The sequence below is a fragment of the Mirounga angustirostris genome, unplaced genomic scaffold (assembly GCF_029215605.1).
Source record: "Mirounga angustirostris isolate CCGP_5_RB_7025 unplaced genomic scaffold, mMirAng1.0.hap1 SCAF_4, whole genome shotgun sequence".
Classification (NCBI taxonomy): Eukaryota; Metazoa; Chordata; class Mammalia; order Carnivora; family Phocidae; genus Mirounga; species Mirounga angustirostris.
Window position 1 is genome coordinate 133,007,760 of NW_026991712.1, and position 20,988 is coordinate 133,028,747.

At 36.0% G+C, this 20,988-nt stretch overlaps 1 protein-coding gene and 1 non-coding gene across 11 annotated transcripts in view; one reads left to right on the forward strand and one right to left on the reverse strand.

Annotated features, from left to right (window-relative positions):
• Positions 1-20,988, reverse strand: part of SRSF11 (serine and arginine rich splicing factor 11) — a 42,643-nt gene that overhangs the window by 12,804 nt on the left and 8,851 nt on the right. For 3 of the 10 annotated variants that reach the window (XM_045897424.2, XM_054512811.2, XM_045897425.3), the window contains exons 1-6: positions 16,357-16,782; positions 9,416-9,549; positions 5,541-5,650; positions 3,286-3,378; positions 2,522-2,571; positions 1,004-1,131 (exon numbers count right to left, since the gene is read on the reverse strand). In XM_045897424.2, coding sequence (XP_045753380.1) covers positions 1,004-1,131; positions 2,522-2,571; positions 3,286-3,378; positions 5,541-5,650; positions 9,416-9,549; positions 16,357-16,556 — 715 coding nt within the window. In that variant the 5' untranslated portion in view covers positions 16,557-16,782. The other 7 variants (XM_054512812.2, XM_045897426.3, XM_045897422.1 and 4 more) reach the window with 5 other exon arrangements.
• On the forward strand, positions 12,892-12,997 carry LOC123860629 (U6 spliceosomal RNA). The gene has a single exon (XR_006794757.1). It is a non-coding gene; the product is annotated as a U6 spliceosomal RNA (small nuclear RNA).

The following is a 20,988-nucleotide window of genomic DNA, read 5'->3' on the forward strand; positions in this document are numbered from 1 at the left end:
GACTTAAGAGAAATAAAGACATTGCATTCTTCAAACATGACTATAATCAAAGACAGATTGAGTTCTTTCACATTTAGATCATTTCATTAATAGGAGTCAATTTATTGCAAATGTCAATATTAATAATAAATTAACAAAAATCTTGGGGAGAGGGGAATTCATAAATAAAACACTTTTAGTATGTCCAGTTATTAGTTTTCAATGAAAACAAAAAGTTACAGCATGGTGTTCTATCTAGCTTTGGGGTCACATACATCCAGTTGTGTATCTAAAGCTCCTACTGCTTGCTTTGTGGCCTTGGACTAATTAATTCTCTTGATTAAATAACAGACACAAAGCACTGAGAATTAATTTTTCCAATGTTATAATTATCTTCCTAATACTATACATATCTAAAACCTTCCCATTTATTAAGAAATAGGAGTGAAAAATTAGTAAAACATTATTTAATGGGGGAAAAAATAATCTGGGACCAAACATCCAATCTATACAGGCAGACAATAGGATAACCATTCATTTCATCTCAAAAAGACAATCTGCAAAGAACAAGGCACTATTTTTAGGTATTTGCTTTTCTTTAAACAAATGGCGTAACAGAAGTATCTTTAGTAGGTTCTCTAGGTCAAATGAAAGACTGAAATCAATTAGGCTATCCCAATATAGGCAAACATAAATCCAGGCACTACTATTAAGGAATGCATCCTTCTTTGACGGATGGGGTAGAGTGCCTTGTAGGATGTTTAGCTACATCCTGATCCTCTACCCGCTAGAGATGCAGTTGGTACCAGCACAAAAATTAAGTATCTCCAGATTTTAAATTATGTCCAGGTGACCGTTCCCTCCCCTGACCCAGGATTACTCTACTACATGCTCTTTTATCAGAATTTGGAAAATTAAAAAATGATTATAGTATTACTCAACATATTCCCAAACTTACACAATAATCATTTTCGTCAATAATCCTGTAGTTTAAAATTCAACACAACTGCCTAACATATTTTACCTGGTTCTATAGCAGCAGAAATTAGGGACTGTGCTTCTCGTACTCTCTTCATGGCTTCCTCTATTTCTTTACTAGAGGTATCTGATTTCAGACTTGGTGAAACAAGACCAGCAGCTACATGATTCAACCTGAAACAGAACCAAAAATTGAGAGCTGAAGTATTTTAAAATGCACAACAGTATTATAAATAAATGTGTTAATGTTTTATATATCATTTTAGTAAGATACTACTTGAAAAAAGGGGAGATTTCATGTTAATCTTGGTAAAACCATGTATAGTATACTATCCTTTTCAATATTTACAACCTGCATTTTAAAGATTGAGAGACACCTGGAATAAGAAAAATACCTATTATTTTGCTGAACATCCATTAACTTTCCATAAACACAAGTTGAGAAATGCTAGTACCTGGGAATATGCAGATGCTCAAGATTTTTGATTAACAAAACTTTTCCTTCATACGATTTAAAAGCTTTCTACAGCAGAATTAAAGAGTATTACTTGTAAGGTTGCAGATGGACAGAAAATGAGGCAGAGGTCAATGGCATACCAAAGTTACTCATGAAATTGCTGACTGAAAAGATGGACCTTTTAAAAGGTTTACTACATGTGAAAAAAAATTACAGACAATGAATATAAGATAGTTAATTATTTGTGGAGAAAGCGCAATGTGAACAAGAATGGGTTCAGAGGGAATTTCAACTGTACTGGTGTTATATTGCTGGGTGGTTGGTACATGCTAAGATTTTATCAGATAATTTTTAAGAAAAAAGGCACTAATCACTACAGTCAAATGATTCTATTCTCCCTCCCCCCACACTCTCCCACTTATAGTGAATTTCACCAGGCAGAAAAAGCATTAAGTTCAAATTTAATATAATACCAGGAAATTATGAAGTAAAATATCTCATGACTTTGTTATATATCAATTAGAGAATGTTACAGCACAAAGAGAACACTTCAAGGCACCTAAAAAAAGATGTTGGTATTATGTGACATGCACTAGTCTTTTGCTCTGGGATAGTGTTTCCTTCCCTTCTGTGTCCCTGACTCCTATTCATGCCCCAGGCTCAGCATCTCTGATCTTAAGTTCTCCTTGTAATAAGTTCCCATAGCCCCTGTGTATTTCCTCTTGTTGTATGCACACACTAAATATAGACACTTTACTATATTTAAATAATATCTCTCTTTCTGACTAGAGTATAAATGCTATGAAGGTACAAGCTTATAGTAGTACTCAGTATATATATATTTTTCAAATGAACCAACTAAAGAACATTTAGCTCTTTTCCTGTCATCCTGGCAGATAATACTCACAACTGTTCCGAAAGACTCAACTTATACTGAAACAAAACCCTTTAAAGATGGGCTTACCTCTGAATTTTTCTCATTTCTAGAAAACAGAATTATGTATTGTGTAACTTGAAATAACTTTCCTTTTAACTACCAAAGCATAACTTCTCCATTCACATACTATATCCACATCACCCAATGGAAACACAGAAAAAAATCCTTACTTGGGATCAACAGTACTCATAAGCTTCAGCAACTGATCTGCAGCAAGAGACTGCAAAAACAAAAATATAACAACAGTGAGAATACATAAAATAAATGACTGCTATTTTATTTTCTCAGTATGTTGAAATGCCTTAGGAGAATCAGGCCAACGTACACAAAGTAACATTATTTTAGGCACACTGATGACCAACAGAAATATAATGCCAGTGAAATACATCATGTTAAGTTGAGCTGCTTTAGCAAGTTAAATATATTATTAGCTGAAAAGTCTAGGTTTTATAGAACAGTTACCTCTTGCTTATTCTGAGACTTTCTGAGGAGGTCACATTTCAAAGAAATGTGTAAAACGTAACTCCAAGTGTTCAGGCAGTATAATAAGATTTCCACAAAGTAAGGTCTTCAGAAAAAAGTTCAGCCAAATAACAATGAGAGAAAACAAAAATTTCCGAGTAACAAGAAAACAAATTATGAACCCACGTTCCCATCCTTTCATGATTATTTATTCTGACTCCAAACATACTGATGTATTGGCTTCCTGTGAAACTACTCTGAACTGCATAAAATGAGAAATTCTCTAATGGTCAAGGGGCTACTAATGCAGTGGCCTTTTAAACTTCTCATTAACAAGTTTACGTAAAAAAAATTATTACTATACTGTAGCAATCAGTTATCTCCCATTCTGGAAATGCGAACTTAACAGTTAATGGAACAAATTTCTTTAATTATAAAAATGAGCTCAAAGTTGAAGGGTATTCAGTTATACCTGAGAGTTCAAGTTTGCTCCAGGAAGCCCAAGTGCAGCAAGGGCAGGATCAAGAGTAGGAGCTCCCAAAGCAGCCAATGGAACAGCGCCAATCTGTGAAATTTCAAATATTATTTACTTAAAATTTAATTTCTGTTCCTGATATTATTTTTTCCCGTTTAAAGGACCATATAATAACTAATTTAAGTCTGAGCTATGTGGGCTCTGTTGCAACTACTCAGCTTATATGCCACTGTAGCTTGAAAACAAAGATAATACTAAATGAACAAATGGGCATGGCTGTCAAATCAAAATGAACAAAAACGAGGGTCTGGACCAAGGGCTGTAGTTTGCCTACTACCCCTGCAATATACAATGTCCTCATTTCTCACTCATTACAGCACATTTATCCCTAAAACCAGAAATTAGAAAAACATAAAAAAGTTTTATATATTCATGTGCCAACAATTTGTATTTGTTGCTTCTCAGCTCCAAATCCACTGTTCTTTGCCCCTTTTGTGATAATGAAAGCAGCACCCTTATAAGCATTTCTCCCTCAACAGCTGGCGTGATGTCAAGCTTTATCTGTAGGGGGAGCCAGGACGACACTGGAAGGGGTTTCTCTTCGTCGTTCCTTTGTTCACTTTCTGATGGTTACTGCAGTGGGATGCAGTGGCTTTCACCTCTTTATTTGAGAGAGAGAGTGTGCGCGTGCACCTGAGCACAAGCAGGGGGAACGGCAGGCAGAGGGAGAGGGAGGAGCAGGTTTCCCGCCGAGCAGGGAGCCTGATGCGGGGCTCAATCTCAGGACCCTGGGATCATGACCTGAGCCAAAGGCAGCCTCTTAATTGACTGAGCCACCCAGGCGCCCCTGGCTTTCACCTCTTTAGTGAGTTTCAGTACCATCCTTTTGGGCAGCTTCTTACAAGTTCTGTGGGCACCCCAGAGAACTTCTGTACTATCCAGCCTTTTGAAGGAGGTCTGAAACTTAGCCTTCAGGGGGAAGAGGAACCCCCTCATCTAATGTGTTTCCTGTGTTCTTTCTTCCTCAGATCTAGAAGTACTAGTTGCTTCCTATACCTGTGATTACTGTATATTCACTGGCGTTCCACTAAGTAATCTCCTATTACTAGTTAGTAATTCTTTATATTTAACTTTCCCTATTTAAGTTACCGTGTGTGGGTTTTTTTTTTTTTGTCTCCTGCCTGGCATAATTCTAGTCAATAATAGATGCAAACCATGCAAAGTCCTATTGGAGGCAGTCTGACTTTCTCTGTAAGAACTGTGCTAAAAGTTCTTCTAGCTTTTAATAATATTTAGTAAGTAAAAGACACCAAACTTTCTGTACTTTAACTGTTTATGGAGTACAATTAAAATAGTATCACTATAAAGTGTCTACCTTAGTTATTATACAATTTTATACATTGAAGGAATCAATCTACAAATTACCCAGATCCTCATAAGTAAAAAATGAGGAATTAAGAGACAAAGTCATACTCAAAAAACATGGGAATTCCTGACTTCATCCTTTTTCTGACTTAACAGTTAATGGAACTGTTCAGACAGGCAAAATGATATAATAGAAAAAAATGCTGTTATAAAATTCTAGTTGAGGCTTGCTGTTCGATATCTGTGAAACCACTCACTGACCAGTTACAATCTCTCTGAATAAGGATACATGAAATTTAAAGAGCTTTTTAGTTCTAAAACAATATGCTTTTTACAACATCCTATCAAGTTAGAACATTACCTAGCAAAAATCTTCTCCAACTTTATTTCATCTTCCCCATGTTAAAAATCTCCATTAAGAATTCATCTTTATTTCAAGCCATGTACTTAATTCAAACCTCAAGAGCAAAAGATCAAAGGGCATTGAGAAAGAAAAAAACAGTAAGTCTCAATTTCACCTTTATTTTCTTTCTGGGTCCAAATGAACATACTATTTTTAACAGCATGTTCAACAGAAGTCTTATGCCTCATGATATTGCAGCCCTACCCCCTCACCTGCCACCCACGTGGTTCCTTATTTTGAGAGCTAGTGGAAAACGAAATACAACAGATTTATGATTTTCAGAATGTTCTTCAAATGCAAACTCCCAAGAGGTTTTCTTCAGTATTTATGATTGCAATACAGCCTTTCACAATACTGTGAACGCGTGGTATCACTCTGTGAACTCTACTCATTACAGCACTTAAAAAGCTCCAGTATGTTTAGGTTTATCCACAATTCTGTGTTCCTTTCTATCCTTTAAGATTTCAAATGGAACAAGCAGTACCTGGGTAAGTGGGTTAGGGGTAGGCAGGAGTCCACCACCAGGCAGAAGACCTGCCACTGCATTAGCTGGTGCCAACAGAGACAAAGCCTTAGTCTCATCAGGAATAACTCCTGCAGAGAAACATCCTTGCATTAGAACACACTTTTTTGCAAGACAGAAAACACACAAAAACACCCAGAAAAAGTCTCCCTGATACACCACCTGAGTTTGTTGAAAGTACTTATGTTCGCTAAAATATAAAGCTTGACTTCTATGATTATTTATCATTAATTTTATGTCAGAATGAAACTTCAATGTGTGAAAATTTGTTTCCTTTTTCTCTACAAATGGTTAAGTTTCTAGAGTAAAAAAAAAATAGCACAATACACACTACTTTTTTGTTAACACTGCCAAGATTTCATCACCTGTACTCGATTTTTAAGTCATGAACCAAACGTAAGCAAGCACAGTCGGTTCTCCAGGGGTGTGCTCTCAACTTTCAAAAGCTGTTTTATGAACAACGACTCGTGTCGGCTGCTTCACTATAAAGCACACAGAAAAATCAAGATACACAAGACAAAAAAAGTTTGATTTAGGGGTTAATAATATGGTACAGTTACTATGATTTTCTTTTACACCTACCATACAAATTTTGTAAAAATTAAGAGAAGAAAAGTATGTAAAGGAAATATTCTGTTGGAATCAAGCGTAGGGCTTTTGCTGACTCATGAAAATGAATATGAATGTTTCTGAAGGTCTCTGAATACACACAGGATGTGTGTGTGAAAGTGAGTAAGAGAGAGAGAGAATAGGTAAAACAACATGGCACATTCCTTACCTGTATAGTAAAATGCTTTATGTTCCAACATGTGCCATGCTAACCATACCAAAAATGCTGCTACATAGTGTCAGTTCAAAAGCTAACTTAGCCAAACTCCTAAAGCCAAAAACAACATGTATGTCTGTTTTTAAAGCCTAATCTGTGTATTCAGATAAAATCTAAGGGCCCTAAAACAAATATTTATGTAGACAATTTAAATTCTATCCAACAGCAAAAGCCCTATACAGATGGATTAATCTGTTAATGTGCCCAAGCCCCCAAAATGAGAGTTCAATAATACAATTAAACTACATATTTGCAAATACCAGTAGTATTTCTGTAATACATATTAAGAAACTGCATCTCATCATAAAACATACAATATGTACAGGGCACTTAAGAGAAACTGGATAAGCTGCAGAAGAAAACTGTTGGGTGGTATTTTCAGCAGGGCCTGGTATATAGTTCAGGCTGAACCAGGGAAAAGAACTGTAAAACACAACAACAAAAAAGAAAAACCACTGTTAAATAAAGGTAATGGTTCCTTCCACCTATACTGAGAAGTGCCGATAATATAAACAAATGTATACTACACAGCACTGTTATCTTGCTTGTGTCAGAGCTGTCATCAATTTAGATACCAAGAGTTATGGAGGGGTGGGGGAGAAAATCATTTAGATATAGGGCATTAATGCATCAATATTAACAAACCTACAGAGATTATGGGATAATTTTGCATGCAAAATTATGTCTCAAGAGGATAATATTAAGTATCAACATCTTACTCAAATCAGTGCATTTGCAACATTTCTGGCAAACTAAAATCCTCTTGAATTTATTGTGAGACACCTGATAGAAGATCTGCATCCATTAAAAAAAAAAGTCATGCATCTGATCCTCTGATTTAAAAAAGACTATTTAAAAATAAAACTACAATTTAAAAATAGCAATGAGGCCCCTCACCAGTTAATTTTCATGCGTCAAGAGTATTTTTTTTACTGCTGCTTTGATAGAACCATGAAATACTGCATGAATGTGTAGAAATGAAAGAAAAAGAAACAGACAAAAGAAACAAACATTAACCAAGGAACCTAAATAACCCCCAAATCCATTACTATTAAGAGTTCCTTCCAAATCCAGCTATCTCGGTTTTACCAATTAAGACTATTCCTTACCGTAGACTTTGTGTCTATTGTTCTAAAACACTGACCAAGAGCCAACACCAAAGTGTAAGAGCTAAAACTAGGGTGAATGGTGACAAAGGGACTGAGTACATCAATTATTTAGCGGTGGTAACATTAATACAGCATACCATACCAATAATTAAATAAACCAAAAATAGATTCTGGAACTAAATATTTCTATAATTCTATATACATTCCTAAACATTTCATTTACAAAACAGACCTAGAAAGGATACTATAGTCTAAAAATACTTATGAAAGCCAGTTATATGATATACTGTATTATGTTCAGGACTTGGGAACTATGATACTTAGCCAATAAGAATTCTTTAAATTTAAAGCCTAACTAAAGTTCTGCACATTACTCACATGATTTGAACTTTGTTTCAAAACTGTATTTTACTTATCCTAAATCTGAATTCTGTATATTTTCTCTTGGTGGTAAGTCTTATCCTACAACAGGCACACTGATATAAAAGAAATTGCTTAATCAAAACACACTAACTCAAACGTTTATCAGCATATATATTTTAAAACCTTAAAATAGCGCTCACACACTTTAATATCACGGAGACAGATGTACTATTATTATATAGCATGCCTTAATCCATCTATGAATGCAATTTAACTTCTTTAGAAAACCACAAAGGCAATTTTTCTAAGTTTTAAGGACTAGACATTTCACAACTTTTACAAGGCATGGTGTAAATGTTCACACTGGTATTCAAAGATCTGAGATAGCATCTAAAGTTAACAATATCAAAATTCTGCTTCCACTGACCAGTTCATTAAGGGGAAAGCATTTAAATTCTGGTCAGCATATATGTTAAATTATTAGCTTAAAATCCAGTAATTTTATCATATTTCAGTGATTTCTTTGATCAAAATTTATAGTTACCGAAAAGCAAATAAAGTAGCAGTACATTGGGAACAAACTAATTATAAAATATGTTTCAGAAAATTTTACAAAATGGAATTAATATAGTGCTGTCTTGTCACAGTGGCTTTTTTAGATCCAAAACCCTGCTCATTATTTTTCTGTCAAATTACTTTAACAGCCTAAAATGTAAAAAGAGAGAAAATGTAGTTAACAAATGGATGGTTACACCAGGAAAACACTTGGGGGACTTGAGTGCTTGCTGGCCTTTAGTTAATGTCTAGAATCCCCTGTAGCTGCAGAGGACCCACTGTTTTTCAGTCATCTGGAAGAGTTTTGCATTTGCCTTCTCCACTACAAAAATCACACACACAAATAACAGAGAGAAGAATTTATTATTTAGAGATATCTAGAAAATATAGCAAGAATGAACAAGAAAATCTGGCATAAAAACAAATCACCCAGTGCCCATCTGGCACCTAAGCTACAGAAAATCTTGAACTTTCATAAAAAACAAAATCATTGCAACCCTTGGTATACTGGAAATCAATGTGGGATTTTTTTTTTAAAGTTATCTGTGAGAGGAAGCACTACATAAATAAAACTAACCTAGTCATTTATTCAAAACAGAAATAACATCATGCATTTATTTGAAGGTTTCTACGTAAATGTGCATGGAGTGAACCATTCACCTTCAGGGCTTTTTCATAAAACTCAACATTAAATTAACTAAGTAGGTATATCTTAAGAAATTACAATTAGGGATATGGTTTTAACGAACTTAAAATGTTTTAAAAGAAGGCAAAAAGTTAAATATCTTATAAAAACAGGTCTGATTTCTAATTTTTAGAATTAAAAAAAATCTGCAAGTAAAAATATGGACTGCAGTATAACAAGGGTTTCAAAACGTTAATAGCTTAAATTTCTAACATGCTACTAACGCTCACTCTAAAACTATACTGAGGTAGATGGTCATCATAGGATGCCCTCATAGGTAGTTAAACAAAGCACAAACCTTCTGCATATGGTACGACTATCAAAGCTCTGTCAACGAATACAGTGTTTGTCAGATGCTGTGCCACAACTGCTGAGTCCGGGTCATGGAACTTAACAAAGCAGACACGGGATGAGACTGGCAAAGGTGAATCACTAAAAAGTAAGCAAACAACATAAAAAAAGAGAAAAAGAATATCAGCTAAAACACAAACGTATGACTCACAAACCAACACTTGCATTCCAAAAGTAAAATAGGCAGATAAAAATACATACCATATGTGTTACTTTAGTTCACCACTTAAAAAGGAAATGACATTTCAAATAAGGTACTGCCCACTGAACTCACAAATTGTACGGAGACAAAAACAATCACTGTTTATAAACTCACAGTGTATCAAGTTAAAAACAGTTTGAAACTGTAATCTCAGAGTTTGAGCTGACCACAAAAGTGTCAACATTTTTTCCATAATACCAACACCAGCTATTTTTAATTATAAGTAAAAATAATTAGCTTTGGTTTAGAAAACTTTCCACTACTGGTAACTTTTCAGAGTAAGAAACAAAGAATTTCTACTTCAGGGATAAAAGAATATTGCGGGAAGTACATCTATTTGACTATCAGTGAGTTTTCTTAACCTGCCTACTAAGTGCTGTCCTTTTCTACCTACAGCATAACTCCTAGGCATTATAAATAAATAAGGCTACTTTACTCTGAGCACCTTCAGAAAAACAAATGTGTACACACATGAAGATACATAGTACCCCCTAGTATTTTTAGACAAAAATTCCCTCAGCAAATTGCTTTCTTAGGTAAAAAAGCGCTAAAATGCAACCTATGGCAGGGTAAGATAGATAGATTAGGCAGTGAGCAGGATTTTTTTTTTTTTAAATACAGGGTGGTTCAAATTTCTGCCACAAAACTCTGTGAAAGAGAAAGATTAAATAAAAGTCCGGGGTTGCTCCCTTAACTCCAAACCAAAAGTTGTGAAAACCAATGTCTTAAAGTAGTAGTAATCACATCATCCCTGGCTATACATCAGAATCACTGGGGCGGGGGGGGGGGGAGGGGGGGGACAGGACGACGACACGACACCCAGACTCTCTACTCCACATCAATTAAACCAAGATCTTTAATGTACTGAATGCCTCCTCTTTATTTTAATTCTGTGACCATTTTAATATGCAACCAGGATAAAGAATAACTGCTTTATTATAATAAGCCAATTGCATCTTAAGATTCAATAATGAAAAGGTAAATCCTATAATAAATTTGGCTGGCTTTAGAATAGGGCTTACTGCTAACTCTTCTAATAAATCAGATTTTCATGTATACATAAAAATGTAATTACATCAGATTTGGCTACACTGGTATTTCAGAGAGAAGTTTGTTGTTGCAAAGAAAATTTTCCTCATAATTTGAGCACTAACATGAAGCTACTATATAGCCCAAGAACTCAAACCCATTAGAACTTTTAATAATGTTTCCTGAAAGGCACTGCCCATATACTAAGCACAGATCCAAATAATCTAGGTTCAAAGCGAAGTTGACAATACTGTCTATCCAAATGGAATTTAAGCCATCTTGTTAAGGAACCTTACTGCCAAATGTTTTTGAAAGGATACAGTGTTTTTTTTTAATGTGGATACAGTGTTTTTTTAATGTGAACCACTACTGGTCTAAAATTTAACAATGTTGCACCCATATAGCAGAAAGAATGCCATTTCAGCGGTTTAGAACTAAAGCTATAGCACTTTGTATCTCTTTTCTTACATAGCCACATTTTTACCACAAAATTTAAAAAGCTCTTTAAATGATGCTATCCTTCATTTTTAACACCTAACATAATGGTTTGGGAAGTAATAGACATTTAAATTTCTTTTTTTTTTTTTTAAAGATTTTATTAATTTGACAGAGAGAGAGAGACTGCGAGAGAGGGAACACAAGCAGGGGGAGTGGGAGAGGGAGAAGCAGGCTTCCCGCTGAGCAGGGAGCCCAAAGTGGTGCTCAATCCCAGGACCCTGGGATCATGACCTGAGCCGAAGGCAGACGCTTAACAACTGAGCCACCCAGGCACCCTGACACATGGGAATTTTTTATACTACCTTGCAACTTCTCTATAAATCTAAAATTATGTCAACATAAAAAGTTTTAAAAATTTTAAATAGTTTTTTTTTTTAAGATTTTATTTATTTATTTGACAGAGAGAGATAGTAAGAACAGCAACACAAGCAGGGGCGAGTGGGACAGGGAGAAGCAGGCTTCCCACCGCAGCAGGGAGCTGGATGTGGGGCTCGATCCCAGGACCCTGGGATCATGACCTGAGCCGAAGGCAGACACTCAACGACTGAGCCACCCAGGTGCCCCTAGACATTTAAATTTCTAAAAAAGTGATCTCTACCATTTCTTTGACACTACTGTTATTTGACTAAAGAAAATGACTCTAATATTAAGCTCTTAAAGACTATCAATACAATGAAAACAGTTCTTTTTAAAATAAAATTAGGAAATACTGTGTACATTCTCAGTGTATTTCCATTAATTTGGCAATTAAAATGATTCATATTTTTTCTATCCATCTACATCATAGCTATTACTTGCAGCTATTACTTGCTTATATCAAACCTGTAAGTGGTGGGGAGATAAAAACATAAATAATTATATACCATGGAAAAGAGAGTCACCGTATGACAACTCAGAAGGGCAAATAATTCATTTCTCCCAACTTCAAACTTATTTAAAACCATTACCATTTGGGCCCACAGTCACATTCTTTTATGTTCTCAATTTATTAATAGAAGACACACGCTAATAAGATAGCAAGTTAATTTCACTTTCAGACTAATGCCTGAAATTTTCATACCTTAGAATTCTGTGCAAGTACCACTTCTAAAAATTAAACTGTTTTTTATTCTTTACCTTTAAGAATTAATATAGATGAGGTAGGGCAGATAATGAGAAGCAAGATAGGAAAGAGCGAACCCTGTATGATGCTTTTGTCTTTAGGTGAAGAGTGGCAGTATTTTTCCAAATTTTTTTTTTTTTTAATTAAAATGTCCTCTAAGGGTTGTTTCCCAATCTTCCGGGATGCACATGGAAAAGTCAGATTTCTGTTTTCCATCAAGCCCAATGAATTTGAGAATCCCTTTATAAGAGGGCTTTGATTCCTAAAACCCACACTTGATATTTATGCCAACTAAAGTATGAGAACTAAAGTATGAGAACTTCTGGGTCAGACCATGACACTTTTTCAACTCCCACCTTAATACTGTGTTAACCATTTCTGATAGAGAATTTTGAGCTTATAATTATAAACAAAGGCAATGTTCACCTGAAAATGTGACTCCGTTCACCTAATATGCCCTCTCCTTCACTGTGTTCTTACTCAGTTATAAAGAAATACAGTGAAACGTTGCATGTAATATTTTAAAGATAACCTTACCAACTATAGCTACTTATACTTATCATCATTAAAGTATAACGTGTAAGTATTTTTGGTGCTCACTTCCACAGCACATATATTAAAACTGGAATGATACAGAGAAGATTAGCATGGCCCTGTGTAAGAATAACACTCAAATTTGTGATGCATACCATACTTTTAGTTTTTTTCTAATAATATAGTTTTTGTTAGAATGTCTGCAAACTTTTCCTTAGTAATTTAATGTATTTTTTTTTTTTTTGCTGTGAAAGAAAATTATAATTTTATTTTTGTTTTTCAGTTGGATGAGCAAAGGAGTTCAATGTCAGTCTGTGACTGAATTAACTTTCAACGATTTGGTCACTATAAAAAATAATCTATTTTTGGTCACTGAAATAATTACCTAAGTTATTTAAGTAATTGATGTGAACCTTCATTTAATGCGTAACTTTGACATATGCTTCCCTGGGATCATTACCCAATAAACACTCCAGTTATATCCTCCATTCTGAAATACACTAACACCAAACATTTAAAGATTTATTACTGTAAAAGAATGATTCCACTCATAAGTTCCTTATAAACCAAGGAAATCCTTCATCAAGTAGTAAACGAAAATCACAACACTGGGGTTGAAATACTAATTCTGACACTGGTAGAGTGATTTGGAAGTGCAAAACAACCTATGTGAATTTCAGTTCACTTGTTCATAGAACAGGTTTAAAATAAAAAAGGAAAGCATCTAGCATATACTAGACAAACAATGTTGAATTTCCAAAATGCATTTTAGGGACAACTAGAATTAAAGTTAATAATTTTCCTTTAAAAGAGAGGGAATAAATGAGGGGAACACCGAGAGATGCTTTCAAACAGCTCTAAGGGCTGTCATACCGAAGAGAGGGTTCGAATATTTCTTGTGAAACAGTATGATCACTGGGTGCAATTATGGGCCAGCAATTTCTGGCTTAAAAGAACCAAGAAAGAGAGGGATTCTGTAATGAAACAAAGGGAGAAACCTTCTTGAGGAGGTTGACAATGAAACGTTTGGCATAATCCCAGATCCTACGATCACCACTGCACCACCCTCCCATAGGCATTTATAACTGAAAGCATTTCAGTAGGTGTGGGTTAAGGCTGTCATATATGCACTTTAAAAAATGCTCTATAGGTGATGTTGCTGACCCAAGGAGCCACATATTCTAAAAGAGAGAGAAGCTAAACTTAGAGAAAAACAAAGTAGTTAAACTGAACAGGGAAGGGAGCAGGGGTGTTTTATTTTCACACAGGATGATCAGGGAAGGTTTCTCTGATTAGGTGACAACTGAGTATCAAAAGTAAGCAAGCAAGTCATAGGCATATATCCAGGTGAAAAGAGTTCTAGGTGAATATGAATGCCTTTGGGGGAAAAAAATACAAATACCCCATAAAAAAAATCAAGCGGCAAGCATGTTTACAATAGTTAGAATTTTATATATTCTGAACCATTCAATCTTATTCTAGGAGTAAAAGTAGATTTTTAGAATGATGAACCTTTTTGGAGTACTAGTTAGGACTTCATAGCACATGATCCCTTGCAAGCTGCTCCTGAAGAATGGTAGTAAGCTTAAAGAAATTGTCCAAAGTAGTTCCAAATTATGCAGGTCAGATTAGCAATTGAAACTTACATTTAAAAAAAAAATCAACATTAAATGAACAAAAGTAGGACGCTACATCCATCCTATTCAAATCTAGAAGGCCAAGAAGGTTAATATTAGCGTCTACTAAATTGTAACCTTGTATAGTTTCAGATGAGAAATTACCTATATGTGGGAACATATATGAAGAAGTCAAAGAGCAAAGATGTGCCATTTTTTATCTCTTCGTCCTAATACAGGGAAAAGAGTCCTCTTAATGCACAGCACCCCAGACCATGTTATCTGATGCACATCAGTTATTCCCGTTATGATAGTACTCCTTTGACAACAAAGCAAAAAAGCCAGACTCTGGTCCATCATGACCCTAAGATATTGATCATTCATTAAGTAAAAGAGGAACCAGTGAACAGCCTATACCTCTGTCATCTTTTTATAAATGCATCATAAAAAGAGCATCTTCAAAATAAAACATTTTAAAGTCAGCAACTATAACAAAATTCTTAACTTGCTGGGCTGGAAAGAATTATTTCATAAATCAATCCAGTATGTCAGGTACTTTGAATAATAACATGATTATAATGATCACATGCATCACTCTCATTTTCTGCCTTTTTGCTGTTTGCTAATTTCACGAACAACTTAATAAAGGGCATGTTGTGAGAAAATGGAGTAACAGCAAAATTATTTTTGTATGTTCATACTATGAAAGCTTTTTGTCCTTCATTATGAAAAGCAGTCAAGTTTCCATTCAAAATAACAAAAATGTTTGTTTCCAGAATTCTACACTTCGTGAAAATCAGTAACTGAAATCTTTCGCTGCATGTATATTCCCCTAAAAATTAAAGACACCAGACCCATTTGAAAACATTAATCATCATCTAAAAGCATTCTAAGTAGAAAGTGATGAGGTATGGGAAATAGTTAATATTGCATTTTACCATCAACTTCTATTAATTTCTTTTCTTAGAGTAAAAATGCATTTAGATTAATGATTTACTACAGCCACCAGAACAGTGGATTCCTTGAGAATTCCAATTTCCCGTTTAGTACTTAAGTGACATCATAAAACTCTCAATGTATACTGGGTACTCAGTGTTTACTTATAGCAACACCTGAATTTTCACTCTTCACAAAGAGGACGCCACTGTTTTATTATTTCAAATGTTTGTTCTAATATTTATCACATCTTACTTCAAAGCTTTTTTTCTTTGCAATTAACCCACTCATTTAATACTTTTTCAGTAAGAATGTGAGACAACAGAATAAAAACAAAAAGCCATACACTCTAAATTCAAAAATTTAACATTCTATAAGAACTGTGAAAATATAAATGTGTACGTTATTTAAACAAAAGAAAACCTTACGTTTCAGCTATAACCCATTTTTGTCATTATAAAAATTAAGTATTCAGGCTCACTGAATTAATCATCTGTCAAAGAGTATTAACTCTGAATTATCTTCACTGGGCCAGAATCCGTCAACGGCAATACTTACAATTAACTGACAACAAACCAAGTTATCAAATTAACATAAGAATGAATTGTTACTTTTCAAAGAACTCAAACATTTGTTTTTAAAAAAGTGATTAAACTATATACAAAACACAGAATGTGCAGTTTGCCTTGCTCTAAGTGCTCAAAAAAACGACCACGTTGTCACAATTTAAGAAAAAACCCCACCAAATCCCAAGATTTTAAAAGCCTGTGTCTCTTTAACACGCAAAACCCTGGCCCTGCTTCTTCGCATTAAGCCTAAAAAGTAGTTTCTTTCGTAAGTAAATGCAACAGCTGGCCTCAACTAAACGCAACCTGGTCCAGAGAAGCGTCGACAAGGGCCTAGGAAATGGTGTAGGTTAGGCCCGGAATGGGGAGGAGTCAGTGAAAACGGTGATGGTGGACGATACTCACTCTGGCGGGAAGAGGCGCAGTTCGTCGATCTTGCCTAGGAAACCGAAGAGGGTCCGCATCTGCTCAGAGCTAGCGCTCGGGGAGACATTAGTCACCTGGATTACCTCGGTGCCGCCGCCTCCGCCGCCGCCGCCGCCGCCACCGGGCCCGCCGCTGGGGCCCGGGCCCGCAGTACTGGGGACGACGGTAGTGTTGCTCATGGCGCTGCTCGCCTTCTCGCTCCTGCTTTAACACATCAAACACACAACAAACAGTGAGAGGGAGGGGGAAGAGGAACCGGTTCGCCGGAGAGGAGACAGGAGGGTGTCCGATGCTACAGCCGCTGCTGCCACCGCCGCCGTTCCTCCACCCGGCCGCTGGTCGGGAGGGGGCTGCGGGGGGAGATGAGAACGCGCGAGTTCGAGACCACGAGAAAACAAACGGCCGCCCCCACCTCGCTTCCAACCACCTCACTCGCGGGCCCGAGCTCCCCACAATGCCTTGCGGCACTCGGGCGCGTCACCGTGGGCTCCGCCCCGCGCAGGCCCAGCCAGCCTCGCCCGCAGCCGGAGAAACGCGAGAGGCTCCGAGGTCTAATGGAAGTCGTTACCCATTTTCATCGCCCCCTTTTTTGAAGACGTGGAAGGCATTAACTTTTTAAAAAACAAGCATTCAATCCTCTGCAAAAAACTTCACACTTTAGCAACTATTATTAGAAATGCCCCCAATACGTATATCTTCACACAAGATCATCTCCATTTCTGTCCAGTTATTACTAAGGAAATTTCCACCGTAGCAACCAAAATTTTCCTCATCACTATAAAATTTTATAAATCTTTACTATACACACATTTGGTAACATTAAATTTTTTTTAAAGATTTTATTTATTTGACAGTACAAGCTGGGGGAGCAGCAGGCAGAGGGAGAAGCAGGCTCCCTGCTGTGGCGCTCGATTCCAGGACCCCGAGATCATTTCCTGAGGTGAAGGCAGACGCTTAACAGACTGAGCCAGCCAGGTGCCCCGGTACCATTAAATTTTTAACCAATCTGCTTTGTCACTAAAACCTTGAAAAAATACTTATTTTAATGTTATACTTACTAGTGCTTAATAAGCAAATTTTATTTCACAAGTTGACTTTTTAAAAGCACGCTTTATAGTACCTAAATATATTCAAGTATATGATCTGAAATTCCTACAGAAAAACTTGATTGGGGCGACTGGGTGGCTCAGTCGGTTGGGCGTCTGCCTTGGCTGGGGTCATGATCCCAGGGTCCTGGGATCGAGTCCCGCATCCGGCTCCCTGCTCAGTGGGGAGCCTGCTTCTCCCTCTACCTCTGCTGCTCCCTCTGCTTGAGCTCTCTCGCTCTGACAAATAAATGGATAGAATCTTAAAAAAAAAGAAAGAAAAACTTGATTTACATGCATATTCTTGCTTAAAATAATTTTGAAGTTTTGACCATAAAAAAAGACTGTCTTAATTTTTCAACCTCATTTAACTACTCTCCCATTTTCAACCACTGTTATCCAAAGACTTGCAGTTTTCCAAACATGACAAAATCTTTAATTTCACTGTGCCGTTATACAAATTATTAATGACCTCCCTCATTTTATCTAACTACCATCCTCTGGGGCCTGCCCTCACTGCCACAACTTCTGCAAGCAGAGTTAGGGCTTCCTCTTTCTTCTCTGCTCAACAACAGAAAATACACATACTCTACTTGTTATATTGACATGTATCCCCTCCCAAAGTGGTTGAGTTTTCTGGGTCAGTTTAGTGCAATGTCTGTCACACAGTAAATGTCCAATAAATGTGTTAAACACATGAATAAATAGGCCTTAATGACAGAGCTATTTATTCTAAGACAATTGTTAAATATTTTACATGCCCCTGAATATCTTTGGAGGCTAAAACCTGAGGCCTTTTTGTTGGTAAATACATCTATGGAATAATGAAGTCAAGAGTGTGATTTGTGAGAGATTAGAACACAAAGTTATTGAGACTGGATATGGAGGCAATTAGCTCGGTTTACTTACTAGCTAAGTCACTTCTGCTAGTTCTTATAAAAACAAGGGATAGGCTGGTTGAATGTAAGCCTCAGGAAAATTACAAATTACAACAAATGGCATGTTATTCATTAATGTTTATCTGTGAATATAATAAATGTCGGATAATTTATCTTTTTATTTTGAATCAAACACATGTAACTGCTAATTACAGATTCTTAATTTGATAAAGTTAATTTGTATCAGGACCTATAAAATGGGAGGCTGCCCTAGTGGCCTGACCCATGTCACAACTCTAAATCAGTCTGCACTTATGGGAAACACCTATCAAGAAACTTAACATACATTAATCACAATCCTCTAACTCAGCTTTAGTTAACTTATCTTACCTAGAGAACAGGACCTGCTGTTTTATTTTTTTTTTAAGATTACTTATTTATTTGACAGAGAGAGAGAGAGTGAGGGAGAGTGAGAGCAGGGCAGGGCAGGGCAGGTGGGAGAGAGAGAAGCAGACTTGCCACTGAGCAGGGAGCCCCATGCAGGGCTGATCCCAGGACTCTGGGATCATGACCTGAGCTGAAGGCAGACATATAACTGACTGAGCCATCCAGGAGCCCTGGACTGCTAGCTTTATAAGGAAATCCCTCAATCTCCTGGCCAATCATGCCCTATTTCTGTGTTGCCTTTCCTAATGTTCTCTAAAACATACTCTTGCCTGAAATCTTTTGGGAAGAGTGTTCAACTGCTCGTGAGGCACTGTAATCCCCTAATCCAAGGATTGTTTTCCCTGTAATAAAGGATATCAAACTCATTACTAAATTGTTTTTTGTTTTCTTTTTCATTTGACAAGTTCTACACCTACTAGAAGTGCCTACCATGTGCCAAATATGCTACAATGTTCTACAACAAAAAGACAACACAAAAGCAGGGTTCATTCTTTTTTTTTTTTTTTTAATGTTAGCATCTTTTTATTCTTTATTAGTGGATACAAAGAAATCTTTTATGTTATTCTACATATATTTGACATTATTTCATAGTTAAAATATTCAAACCAAGAAAGAGAGTTCTGTGATAAGAGAAAATCTTTTAAATCATCAGGAGCCAGTTTATGTATAACTTATTGAAATGCCAATAGATGGTGCCTCCAGATGGAGAAATAATGTGGCAAAAAAAGAGTCTTATTTAATAAGAAGAATTGTTGAATATTTTACTTTCAAGTCATCTAGCAAGTGGAAAAAATACTAGACTTAGAGCCAGGAGAGTGGCTTAAAATACTACCCTGTCATTTATTAAGTGTGATTTGAAGAAATTTCACTTCATGTCTAAGAATCTACTTCAGTCAGGAACTGAATCATAATTTTGAAGATCTTAGTAGGTCTAATAAATAGATTAAATAATTAACTACCTTGACTTATTACTGTCTGGTGCCCATAGAAATGACTAAAGACAAATATATCAAAGCAAATAACAAGTATATCCAATCTACAGTAGTTTTAAATAACTTCAGATTTGTTTAGGCTCCTGATTAAACATAACTATAAGAAATACAGAATCTGGAGATGGGTATCATACTTGTCTTTACTCTAACCTCAGTGTCATAAGAGGTTGTTAAAAAACTTGCAGATTCCTTCAAATATTAGTACCTGTTATGTTCCAGGAATACAGCAGAAAAAGATAGGCAATGTTCCTGATCTCCTATAACTTCAGTATGGCAAACTTTCAATAAACACACACAACCATGTACAGGAGTAACGTGCTGTCATGAAAATAAACCAGGATAAAAGATAGGAGAGAATGGGTTACTGAGCTGAGACTTTAACAAAAGGAGGAAGCAAGCCATTTGAATTTCTGGAGGAAGAGTAATCCAAACAGAGGAAATAGCAAATTTAAAAGTTCTTGAGGGTAAGAATAAGTTTGAAACTTTCAAGAAAAGTTGTAAGACCATTCTTTATTGAATGAATGCTTTCCAGTTTATATTTCAGAGAGAGACTTACAAGGAGATCCTGTCAGTATCATGTGGAAAGTGAAGTGAAAGAAATATGCAAAGGGAAGGGTCATAGCTTATCTTTGGAAGTGGACTGGGAAGGCTTCCAGCTATGTTTGAATGATAAATATTACCAGTCTCACCAAGGGTTAATGCACAGATCAGATCTGTGGTTACTAGATACAGGGGTGAGGGGAGGGGGAATTGGAGGAAGGTGGTAAGGTGGTCAAAAGGTACAAACTTGAGTTATAAGTACTGAAGATGCAATGCACAACACCATGACGATAAATCTAACACAGCCATATGATATATATGAAAGTTAAGAGAGTAAATCCTTAGAGTTTTCATCACAAGGAAAAATATATTTTTTCCTTTTTATCTATATGAGATGATGGATATTAACTAAACTTATTGTGATAATTTACAATATATGTAGGTCAATTCATTATGCTGTACACCTTAAACTTAGGGCTGTATGTCATTTATATCCGAATAAGGTTGGGGAAAAAAGAATACTTGTAATATGAAGACATTCCAATGCAAAAGAAAAAAAAAGATCTTATATATTTAGTTGGATATTCTTCAATTAAAAGATAGAATAGGTACAGATATGTATAATCACTCTACCCACTGGATACCATGTTCCCAGTTGGATAAGTCAAG